The 12,218-nt window shown below is 37.1% G+C and overlaps 2 protein-coding genes across 3 annotated transcripts; one reads left to right on the forward strand and one right to left on the reverse strand.

Moving 5' to 3' along the window:
• Window positions 1-2,933: 2,933 nt before the first annotated feature.
• On the reverse strand, window positions 2,934-5,906 carry ZnT86D (solute carrier family 30 member 7). Its single transcript, XM_022061643.2, has 2 exons — window positions 5,283-5,906; window positions 2,934-5,022 (listed from the first exon to the last, which is right to left on the reverse strand). The coding sequence occupies exon 2, from the start codon at window positions 4,996-4,998 to the stop codon at window positions 3,943-3,945; it is 1,056 nt and encodes a 351-aa protein (XP_021917335.1). The 5' UTR covers window positions 4,999-5,022; window positions 5,283-5,906; the 3' UTR covers window positions 2,934-3,942.
• A 214-nt stretch (window positions 5,907-6,120) lies between these two features.
• On the forward strand, window positions 6,121-10,233 carry RpS25 (ribosomal protein S25). 2 transcript variants are annotated; one of them, XM_022061645.2, is made up of 4 exons: window positions 6,121-6,274; window positions 6,608-6,703; window positions 8,773-8,956; window positions 10,073-10,233. In XM_022061645.2, exons 1-4 carry the CDS (start codon window positions 6,272-6,274, stop codon window positions 10,150-10,152), a joined length of 363 nt encoding a protein of 120 aa, XP_021917337.1. In that variant the 5' UTR covers window positions 6,121-6,271; the 3' UTR covers window positions 10,153-10,233. The 2 variants fall into 2 exon arrangements, with proteins under 2 accessions (XP_021917337.1, XP_021917336.1); XM_022061644.1 differs by lacking the exon at window positions 6,121-6,274 and adding an exon at window positions 6,389-6,478.
• The last annotated feature ends 1,985 nt before the right edge of the window (window positions 10,234-12,218 follow it).

A 12,218-nucleotide genomic window follows, 5' to 3' on the forward strand; every position in this document is an offset into this window, starting at 1 on the left:
CACTTTTTACTGAGCTAACAGAATAATAAAGGCTATACAGTATTTTTCAGCAGGATGCTGCAACAGCTCATATAGCACATGAGTTTGTAAGTGCTGCAGAATGTCAGTGACTACACAACTAACCATGGTCTGTGGCCCCCACGTTTTCCTGATTTCACACCTTGTGACTTTTTATCTGTGGGTAAGTTTAAAAGATGAAGTGTATAAAACAAATCCCCTCACTCTAAGAAACATTTGCTATGAGATTTCAGCAATTTCCAGTGAAGAACTCCAGAGAGTTAACACCAATCTGTTCCGCAGATACACCGAGTTCATTCAATCAGAAGGGCACGATTTTCAACATCTGCACTGGTACGTTTTTATTACAATTTATAAAAGCCACCGCAACAGCTTACCATCAAGCTACAGCTACCTTTACTGACTGCATCCCTGCACAGATGTAGCATATGAGGGCCAGGAAGTGGTCTACCCTGTACTTAAACTCAGGAAAGGTTTTAGTTAATTTAGTAAAAATATAAGTCTTCAGGCTTTTATAGTGGTCTGCTACTTATAATTTCTCTGAAACACAAGAAAACTAGCCATTCACAAAGCAATGTCACCTGCCAAAAATGTGAATCTCAGAATAGCTTACACGAAAAAAACTTTTAAATCTCCTCTTCCCATACAGGAAAGGTTAATCTGTGAGTTCTCTGGTTAGATGAAATTGCTACTAGAGTCAAGGTTATTTCTAGTAAATTCCTAGTTATGGCACAGTTGTATAAAAAATGCAGTTGTTCCAAACAAGTACAAGTAAAGATTTCCGTCTTCTGGGTTGTTGCGCTGTGTAGTCTGGTCGATGTTAACCAACGTTTCAGAGGTCATACTGCCTCCGTCATCAGAGTATGAAGATTTCTGTCTTCTGGGTTGTTGCGCTGTGTAGTCTGGTCGATGTTAACCAACGTTTCAGAGGTCATACTGCCTCTGTCATCAGAGTATGAAGATTTCTGTCTTCTGGGTTGTTGCGCTGTGTAGTCTGGTCGATGTTTACCATTTCAGAGGTCATATTGCCTCCGTCATCATGGCAATACAGAAATCTTCATACTCACCGCTGTGAAAACCTCAAATCTTACAAGTACAAGTGATTCTCATTATATGTGCTTTCGCTGTGTTTTGGCATATCAGTGGTTCTATTTCAGTATTGTGAGGTGCATAAATATGCCATCCATGGATAAATTTTTAAAGCCAGCATCAAACTTTCTCCAGGCTTATCAGGGATTGTGATACCAATGACAAGTTTAGCATCAGACAATTCTGGCACCAATTTAACATACAAATGGCAACTTATATTTTCCCCATTTTATGCAGTTTTGTTATATGCAATTCGCAGGAACACGACCCATGTGAAAATGAGTCACCTATATTAGAATAAATGGTAACATGTGGCTCTGAAGATAAAGTTGACTTCACAGCTTATGTAATCCCAATCCCAGGCGGCAGACTTCTACGACGCAGGTATTCAAAAGTTGGTCCCACGGTATGACAAATGTCTCAATTCCGGTGGCGAATATGTTGAAAAATAGCTGGACACTTGCTGTATCTGTTGCAATAAATATTTCCATGAAATTGTGTTTTGTTTCTGTAAACGGCCCCAGGGAAACTTACTTTGTGGACGAGCCTCGTACATAAATTATAAAACAGGTTCAGTTGTCTGCATTGCTAGCCAAAACATCTTTACCTCTCTTTATGTTGTACGTCTTCATTATAAGAAACATAACCATGTTCTCTAGTAATAAAATACCAGGAATTGACTTCAATGAACCTGGTAAGTCATGACATAATAATCAAGAGTATTTCAAACTAACTCTTGAAGAATTATTTAAATGGCACCCTACCTGACCTTCCAGCTACATTCAAAAGGCAAAAAGACCCCACCATCTTAGATACATACAATGGGCATTTTTTTGTATATTTTAATCTTTAGGTTCTTAGAAATCAGATGGGAAGTAGCAAGCATTTCCAGAATTTAGTCTCCTAATTTCCTTGTGAATATCATTTGGATTTGTTATTGTTGTTCCCAAATATTTGAGCTTTGTCACACTTTCAAAGTCTTTATTAGCCACCCTAATATGATTCTGCTGACAGGATACTAACATGTATTTATACATGAATTTTGACCAGAGACTACAAGATAGTCAAGGCTATTGATTTACCCCTCGCAAAGGTAAAACTAGTTTATATAATAATTAAAAATTTGGTTCATTACATTTCACATTTTGGTTAATAGGGTTAGTGGAGTTATTATTCTAATAACTGAACAAAACTAATGAAGACAAATGTATACATTAAATGCTAATGAATATTATCAAGTGGTACATTTATTTACCAGTGGCCTGTACTAAGTGCAATAAAATTCTTTATAACACAGTTCTAGTGATTCTTTGATGTTTGGACACAATCACAGCTCCTGCACCAGATAAACATCCTGTGAAAATGATGCCACCCTGATAAGTTAAAATGAAGGATGAGGGATGCGGAAAATTATTCAGTGGCCAGTTTTCATACTTGTCAATAACAATACACATGAACTTCAGTTCCTGCTCCATGTTCTTTACATAAAAGGCTACTTTATGGCTCGCCACGTCTTTCTGAAGGCCCACGCCCAACCCAGGAACTGGTATTTGAACATCTCTGATGTGATCATAATTTATACACATTCGATATGATATATACCATAAACCACCAAGCTGTTGGTTTGGATTTTCCATTAGTAAGTAGTACATGAGAGCTGCTGTGAATTAGCAGGACAAGATCACCTGTTTTGAGGCTGCCCATGTTGTACTTTATATTGCTGTCTACTTAGACAATCCAGAGGTAGTGCAGAAATGCTGATTCATTTCATCAGTAAAATAAACATTTTAATTTGAAGTATTAGTCTTACTAGAATAAAAAAGGGATTCTTTTCTCATATGCCTTTAATTTTTCATTTACTAAGTACTAATAGCCAAATGAATTTCTGCAGCCCCATTAAAATCATTTTATCTCTATGATATATATTCACAATAATGGAAAACAACCATTACTCATACATGCTGTACATCAATCATTTTCTTGCATATTATTTTAAAACAAATTATGTATAGTCATGAACATAAAATTTATGTTCACATTTTAATGAAATTCTGAATCTTGTCAGACAGTTTCTATTTAATCAAAATTAATCGTATAATGTACCAGCATAGCTGAGGCTGTTTGGATCACACAAATGTTAATAAATATGATTATTCCGATAAAAAATCTAGGTATTTTCTAAAATATAAATCCATGTAATAACAAAATTTACACTTTCATAAATAACCATAAACCTTCAAATAAACAAATATGAATATCATTTCCCAGACCCTAACATGCAATACATAAACAGCGAAGTGTAAAACTCATTGCACCACCAATCATAAAATGCACAGTGTATTATAAATAAATGCAGTTAATAACTTATAGCTTGCATTATTTTCATATATACCTATGTACGATCACACCATTTTATAGTAATTACAATTATATTAAAAGTCTTTAGGCGATCTTGCTTATGAACAATCTTCTGGAAGTATTTATTTTCACATTGTCCTTATATGACTCCTCATTTTGTACAGTTTCTATAAACAAATGCACAAAGGAATGTAAGCAGATAGAGTTTAAGTAATGTACCCAATTTTTGACATATCAGGACTGTATAATACTGTCAATAAGTGACGAGTATAGTCACACCACCATGGATCGAGTCTTTGCAGCTTTCACTCTAGTAAACTTCCATTGCCTGGAAAGACTGGTAAGCTGCATCAACATTTCCTTGCACCATGATGCTCCAAGAACTAGTGCCAGCCATCTGTGATAACACACTCCACACTGAAGGATTGGCAGTGATCTGGGTAATGAAAAGATGTAGTCACCTGTGTCACGACATGATCACATGTTGGCATAGTCCAATTGAACATAAAGCTGTTTGACACCAACAGCAGCAAATATCATATGAGTATGGCTCACTATATACTTTGGATCTGATGCTTTTGACACTTCAAGTTTAAGGGCACCCACATATACATCACTACATAAAGTCCAAAAATGGGGCTCCTGAACACTATACACCCCTGCTAACTGCATCACCTTTTGATAACACTGAGGTAATGCAGCATCCAATGCGGGTGGCTGCCGTTGCATCAAAATCAACACAGATTCTTTGATTAATGCTAGGACACTAATTGCAATCAATATGGCAATAAACATGGAACAGATTGGGTCTGCAATCATCCACCCAAACATCTGCATCAATACAGCGGATATGATGACTCCAACACTACCCAGTGTATCTGCCAAAATATGTAAAAATACTCCTTTCATGATCTGAGAGTCACTGCCTGTAAAGTCACCAGAATCATGGTTGTGCATATGGTGGTTTGCACCATGGGAATGAGGATGTGCATGTCCTCCCTCTCCATGTGAATGCCCATGACTACTGCCTCCACCATGAGAGTGACCATGACCATGCTGGAAAGCATATATCCCAACCAGATTTACTAAAAGACCAAGTAGTGAGACAACGAAGAGCCGCTCATGTTTTACTTCTGGTGGCTCAATAGCTCTTTCCACAGCTTCAGACATAATGAAAAATGCAATAAATAGAAGAAATAATCCATTAACAAAACCAGCTAAAACTTCAGCACGTACATAACCATATGAAAATTTATCATTTGCTCTCCACCTTGTAATAACTGTAGCAGCAAGGCCTGCCAACAGACCTGTACAATCAAAGAACATATGGAATGAATCTGAAATAAGACCCAAACTATTGGTCCAAATTCCATATGACAGCTCTACAAATGCAAATGACAGATTCAAAAGCAAGAAAAGAAACAGGTTTCGTGAGTTGCGGTCAGAGAATATCAGGCGTATCCAGCCATTAAGTTTTTCTTTTATTCGAGACCCCAGTGAGTGAGCTGGATCCTTGTGTGTCATAGGAATCATTTTTCAGCATATAATTATGTGCTCCTGTAAAAACAATAGCAACATTAGCAAGGCAAAATTATAAAGAATGATAAAGTCAATCCTCTACAAATACAATGTTCTCATGGCATTTTTATCATTTCAGCTTCAAAATATCTTCATTTATGCAGTGTATCGCACATATTAAATATGAACTCATTATAACGCATTTCATTTTAGTTACACCTGACTAACAATTCAATTCTCAGAAAATCATTTACTGTTATTCAAACCTCAACCATATAAAGGGACTATATATAACTCACACTTCCTGTTGGAAATACTTTGGTTACCGTAGCAGACCATTCGGAAAAAATGTCATCCAGATGGAACTATTATCATACATGAATCGTCACCGGCACAAAACTTGTATTCCACCTTCCATATTGGCACACGTCGTACTTCGGTGCCTATTTTTCGACAAACATGGACCTGCACACGTCGCTACTATACGCGACGTCTAGACGACAGTGTTGTCATCAATGTCACCTTCTTTTGTTTTTGTTTTTTTGTTTTTTCTGTGCGCTAGTGTACACATTACCAACGGTCTAACAGCAACTGGAAGAAACACACCGAAATTTGTCACCAGTTCCTACAACGGAGAAAGAAAAACTGTAGAAATAACAAATTGGACATAAAACGGAATTATTTCTGGTGAAAAGTATTGCATGGAGCGTATATTTTGGTCAGAGTTCTATATGTAGGTGATCCGTGAGAATAATTATTTGATGACCATGGTTCCTGCCATTCCATATCCGTGTTAGCCTTTCCAAATTGCTGGTTTCAAGGTCACAGCAAAATCTTATAACTATAGCACGAATAGCGGAGTCTAGGCGAGTGAAGACAGCTCAAAACTCGCAATGTATCAAAGCTAGCAACACTGTCCTCGCACATAATACCAACATTCTGGTGAAGTCCGCTATCTTGAAGCATGCAATTTAATGACGACAATTGTTATACATGTGATATGCCAGGTAGTTTAATACTGCTATGGTCATGTAATAATATCCCAATCTGTGTTGTATTTTCTAGAATGCCTTACTGATTTGGTTATTGGAAAATTATACAACAAATATTCCGCAAGGATTTAATCCACGCAGAGTCTATTGTCAAAGTTTGCTCCTTGATGAATAGCATAAATGTATGGCAGAGATCAACGATAATTATTTCTGAATGCGTCCATGAAAGTTGTGGACACGGGTAACATAGAGTGCAGCACAAATACTTCCATTTCCTCTGCCAGTGGCTTCCAATCATGGTAAGTTAAGTGGAAATCAATGTTTTAATTTTTGTATTGTATTTTGTGTTTCTTCAATATGTTTTACGATTTATTTAATTGTAACATGGAATTAATTTCTTCCGCGTTTAACTCAGATATGAATAGTTTATGTTATTATACGTAGAAAGTGGCTTTTCAAGCCTTTGCCGCGTGGTGTTTGCTCCAATTCAGTTGTACATATTGGTGGGTTTCACAGATGGTCTTTCATAATGTATAATTCCATGCCGCTCGGTGTTAAGAAATAGGCTTGTGAGCAATATCGTGCCAGAAAAGTTATCTTACATTTATGCGGAATTTCTACTTTGTTCTTAGCCTCCCAAAAAAGATTCAAAAGGATCTTCTTCTAAGCAGCCACAGAAGACTCAGAAAAAGAAAGAAGGAGGTTCTGGAGGAAAAGCTAAAAAGAAGGTTTGTTACGGAACTCAGATTGTTGTGTATAAGGCATTGGTAATCATGCTAACAATGAAAAGTATTTTTAATAGTCTGTTCTTCAGTTTAGAAGCAGAGGTAAAGTGCCATATCATGTGGAAATAGGGAAAGTGTAGGTATAGATCTAAGCATTCATAACCTCACCATTAGATGGATATGGTTTGCTTCATACCTCTCACTCTTTTTTCCCCCATCTTCCCAAGGAAACCCTGGTACTAATTGGCTAGGAGGTTGAATGGCCCCCAGAGTTAGTTTGGAATGGGACCCCATCTGTTCAACTTATAGCCTAATCTTTATACTGACAGTAGAAAAATTAATTGGAATAATGTAACCCACTCGGTGCTAAGATCTTCCTAAGAGATGCATGAAAAATTTGCAATTTCTGGAGTCCCACAAAGAAACTATTCAGAACTCAGCATATAGTGTGGAATAAAGCTAGCAGTGGTGGTGAAGTAGATGATTTCCCAGGGCCTTGTGTGCCTCACATCTGTACTTACATGTTTCTGAGTAATTGATAATTGTTGGCATCTTGGGTATTTTACTTCATCAACAATGGTGTAGTTTGCCAGATTGCATATTCAACACATTTAATGTTTGTTGGTATACAGCATTCCAAGGAAGTGCTGCGTAAGTTACAAAAAAAAAGCATGAACTATATTTTCATTACAATTAAAGCTTAACCTAATATTCTGGCCTTTGTAGACAGTCTCTATTTAAATATGTTACCGAAATAATTACCCACAGTGGGATTTACACACCCGGAAAAATGACCTGTGTGAATTGCTTGAGTTAGTTCCACAGAGGTGAGGGGCCTTGCTAATCAATCTTGCCCATGGCCTCATTTTTGGCTCTGCTACCACTGGAAGTCATTATATGAAACAGGTTTTATGTTTAGCATATACCTGTTGTGAAAACAGAAATATGTTAAACATTTTCTATAAGAGTTTTTATTATTTATTATATGTGTATTAGTTTCAGATTTAATGTTTTTGTGATTGTGATAGAGGCAGTATGGTCCTCTGATATGTTGGCAACAAACGTACTTCTACACAGTGCCAGCACCCAAAATCGGCATCAACGTTGTTAATGTCATGGTTATCTAATATTCGAGCAATAAACTTCTGCATCGATAGTTACCACATAATGTCTATTAGAATTGTGTTCCAATTTGCTTTTTGTATTCACAATTGACCCTTTTGATAATGTTTTCTTAAACAATGTCACTTATGTCTCGTGCATTGTTGTCCTTAAACTTAAAGCACTGTTCATCAGGTGCTGAAATGTTACTCCAGGTAGTTTCATCGTTACCAGCAGAGTAGATTATTGCGAATATATGCACCATGTCCTTTCGGACATGAAGCAACAATTTGAGTAACCCATGTTCCGCAGTATGCGTGAAGTGTTTCCATATTTCTCAGTCCACACTGCCAAAAACCCATTACCCCTTTAATATTTTTCTAGTGTACTTGTATTTGTCAGTCAGTATAGTGACTAGCTATGGGCTGGACGGCCGGGGTTTGATCCCCAATGGGGGCAGAGGATTTTTCCTCCAGCCTCTGCGGCCAGACCGGCTCTGGGGCCCACCCAGCCTCCTCTACAATGGGTATCAGGGTCCTTTCCCGGGGGTAAAGCCGGCTGGGGCGTGATGCTGACCACTCACCCCCATCTAGTGCCGAGGTCAAGGAAGAGAGGAGCTATACCTCCACTCACCCCAAACGCCTACATGGCGTATAGTGGGACACACTTTACTTTTACTTGTATTTGTAGATGTGAAGCTCATCTGTTTCTGGCGGAATTTCCGAAGTTTTTAGTAATAACCATACGTTAACAGAAGTTATTTGTCGTGTGATGTGATTATTTTTTAATTAGAATTAATCTGCAGTAATCCATATGTGATGACTCAATGGTCCAGAACAAAATGATGGCAAACATAACACTGATTTAATGAGACTGATGGAATCTGCACTGAAGGAAATCATTGCTCATGAATTAAGATCATTTGTAGAGTTATTGAGGTTTTTTGGCTTTTTACCCTCTTATGTTTGCAGAAGTGGTCAAAAGGAAAAGTTCGTGACAAGTTGAACAATCAGGTACTTTTTGATAAAGCAACATATGAGAAATTACTGAAGGAAGTTCCGATATGGAAGCTGATCACACCATCTGTGGTCAGTGAGAGACTGAAAGTTCGAGGCTCATTGGCAAGGAAAGCCCTTGATGAACTTCTGCAGAAAGGTAACTTTGCTGTAAGAGCTAGTGTAAATCTGGGGATCATGATTCGTGTAAACATTCTTGTCATGAATTGTCATGGTCAGCAGTGGATAGATATTTGCTGCATAGTGCTTAAGTTACGTTGAAAACAAGAAATTGTGTTGAATTCCTGATGTGCATGACAAAATTTGACACCATTATAATTCTTCCCAAAGGTGACGTTAATTTGTTTTAGTTTTGAAAATGGTACAGTGACTGAGATCCACACTTCCTTTCATAATCTGTAAATGTCTAATAATGGTATTATTTAAGCTGTCATGTGATTGGTTGTTCATTTATTTTAGAATATTCTGCTGAAATTTGTAATATCAAATAATTTTATTGCTAACTTTGTGAACCATCTTTAAGATTTAGTAACTCGGCATTTTTCCCATAGTACGTTTATAGTTTAGTACAGTAATATGATGGCAGTTTTTAGCATGGTGACCCCTGCACATGCACCATTTGTATGTAAAACTAACAATTAAGATATTTAATATTGGAGTTTTCCTCCTGGGGCTTCCCTGGTTTCTCCGTGGCATCCCAACAATTACTCCATTCACACACAGAAGAAGGCAATGGCAAACCACTTCTGGATCATCTGCCAAGAACGTATATGAACAGGTCCCAGTCCGAGAAAAGGATGGAAGGATCCTGTTCGTATGGACCTGTCCTCAGACAGAACACTAAATAATAATAAGATGAGGTGGTCTAGCGGCTAGAACGCTGGCCTTGTAATCCTGGGGGTCTCGGGTTCGATTCCCGGCGGTGCCCGAATTTATAACTTGTGTTGGGCAAGGCCGTGGTCTAGGCAACACGGAGTTTTCCTCCGTGGCATCCCAACAATTACTCCATTCACACACAGAAGAAGGCAATGGCAAACCACTTCTGGATCATCTGCCAAGAACGTATATGAACAGTTCCCAGTCCGAGAAAAGGATGGAAGGATCCTGTTCATATGGACCTGTCGTCAGACAGAACACTAAATAAATAAATATAAATAATCATCAGAGACCCAACCTCAGTGGTTTAATGTTAAAGGTAATTTTGCAGGGCATGAATTATTGATTTCATGTAGTTACATGATCATTTCTGTTACAGGCTTGATCAAACAGGTGATCAAACACCATGCACAAGTGATATACACCAGGACAATCAAGGGTGATGACCAACCTGCATAGTGTTATGTTAAAATTGCCTTTTTTCAAATATATTATATTGTACAATTAAAATGAAGAATAAATTGTAAAAAATCCACTTGATATCATGATTCACATCTTATAAATGTACTAACCAATATCCGAAGCTGGCCATCCTGTTTATCATGTTTCTTGTCTCTCAGTTCTTATCTGTAAGCCACAACATTATTGAACCACTTTCTTTTGTATATAATTACCATTATAACCCAGAGTTAAGCCAGAACCTGTTCTTTACAATACCAGTAGTTCACGTTATGTCACATTAAACACTGTTTATTCGTTTATACCCACACTGCAGAAGGAGGCACAAATATTTTGTAACTTAACAGCCATTCTGTTTCCAGACTCAGTGTCCACTAGAACAGTGGTATTCAACCTTTCTTGTTCGCGTGCCCCCAGATATAATTCTCTTAAACTTTGTACCCTCAAAGTTGTTGGTGTATAATTCAAGTTATATGTGGTATATAATCTACATCTAAAATAAATTAAATAAATTACATTACATTACTGATTATTCAGTGTTTATCATAAAATAATATTTTTTTTAAAATTTCACATACCCCCTAAGATGTCTTCGCGTACCCCCAGATATAATTTCTCTTCAACTTTGTACCCCCAAAGTTGTTGGTGTATAATTCAAGTTATACGTAGTATATAATCTACATCTAAAATAAATTAAATAAATTACATTACTGATTATTCAGTGTTTATCATAAAATAATATTTTTTTTAAAATTTCACATACCCCCTAAGATGTCTTCGCGTACCCCCAGATATAATTTCTCTTCAACTTTGTACCCCCAAAGTTGTTGGTGTATAATTCAAATTATAATTGTGATTGATAAAGTCTTGAGCTGGTCTTAGACAGGATAGGCGAAGGAAGAAGTCTATGGAAAAATCTTAGGAGAAGAAGAGATGGGATGGTGGGACACATTCTGATGCACCCAGGATTGGTTAATTTGGTAATGGAAGGAACAGTTGAAGGGAAGAATTGTAGGGGGAGACAAAGATTGGAATATGTGACACAGATTTTTGAGGATGTGGGCTGCGAAAAATATGCGGAAATGAGGAGACTGGAGCAAGATAGGCGAAAATGGAGGACCACATCAAACCAGTCAAAAGACTGGTGACAAACAAACAAAAATAGTTTATCAGTTTTATTTGGTGGACCTGTAATGTTTTGATGGTACACTGAAAGACTGTTGTTACTGAATTATGAGTTTATGTTGGCTTATTTATGGTGGTTGCTTTTAGGTGTTCAGATCTTCATTTGGATATTATCGTAAAAAGATCTCTATCTTGCACTACTGATCACCAGTATCTGGCTTCAACTTAATGCTGTTAGCAGTGAGTTGCACAAGCTTCCTTTTGCCTCTAGGCTGGTCATGTCATCTGAGGTCAACAAATCAAACATTTGTGTGCCTGAGGTGTTTGGTAATGTTGTCTCATCCAGCAGTTGGCTTTTGGTTCTACCAGACTGCAAGGTGCTACAACCTAACTTCAGACTCACTACTGTGACAACTCCAAATCCTACTTGGCTTTTCTACTCACAAAAATTAAATTACAATACATTTCTTGACCATGTTAATAAACAATAAAAATTAGTTGAACTAAATAAACCCTTGATCTGAGAGTCACGGCACAGTGAATGGCTTTACATTTATATTAATGATGTGTCAAAGTCATAGATTAGCTATATGCTATACAGTATGCTCACAAAGCATACAACAGACTAAAATGCTGTATGCAAGAATCATTGATGCCGATTCGTTTGCATTTAGAATAAATTAAACTTGAGTGATTTGGTTTGGTCTGTTGTGTATGTTAAATTTAAAAATGACCTGCTGGAGAGATAACAGCATAATATTTATGTCCCATTTTGTATTATTTAATATAGATATTTTATTTTTATGCAAATGTGCTCGTAATTCAGAGCAAACTATTATGAAATAATATTTCATTGGTACAGGACAGGTCAATGGAATTGGCGAATATCCTTCTGTATGCATATGACATTTAATTGGATAATGGTAGTGGGATAAAGCGGT

The sequence above is a fragment of the Zootermopsis nevadensis genome, unplaced genomic scaffold (genome assembly GCF_977971745.1).
Source record: "Zootermopsis nevadensis isolate Lab colony 2312 unplaced genomic scaffold, Znev_1.0 Znev_ptg000013l, whole genome shotgun sequence".
Classification (NCBI taxonomy): domain Eukaryota; kingdom Metazoa; phylum Arthropoda; class Insecta; order Blattodea; family Termopsidae; genus Zootermopsis; species Zootermopsis nevadensis.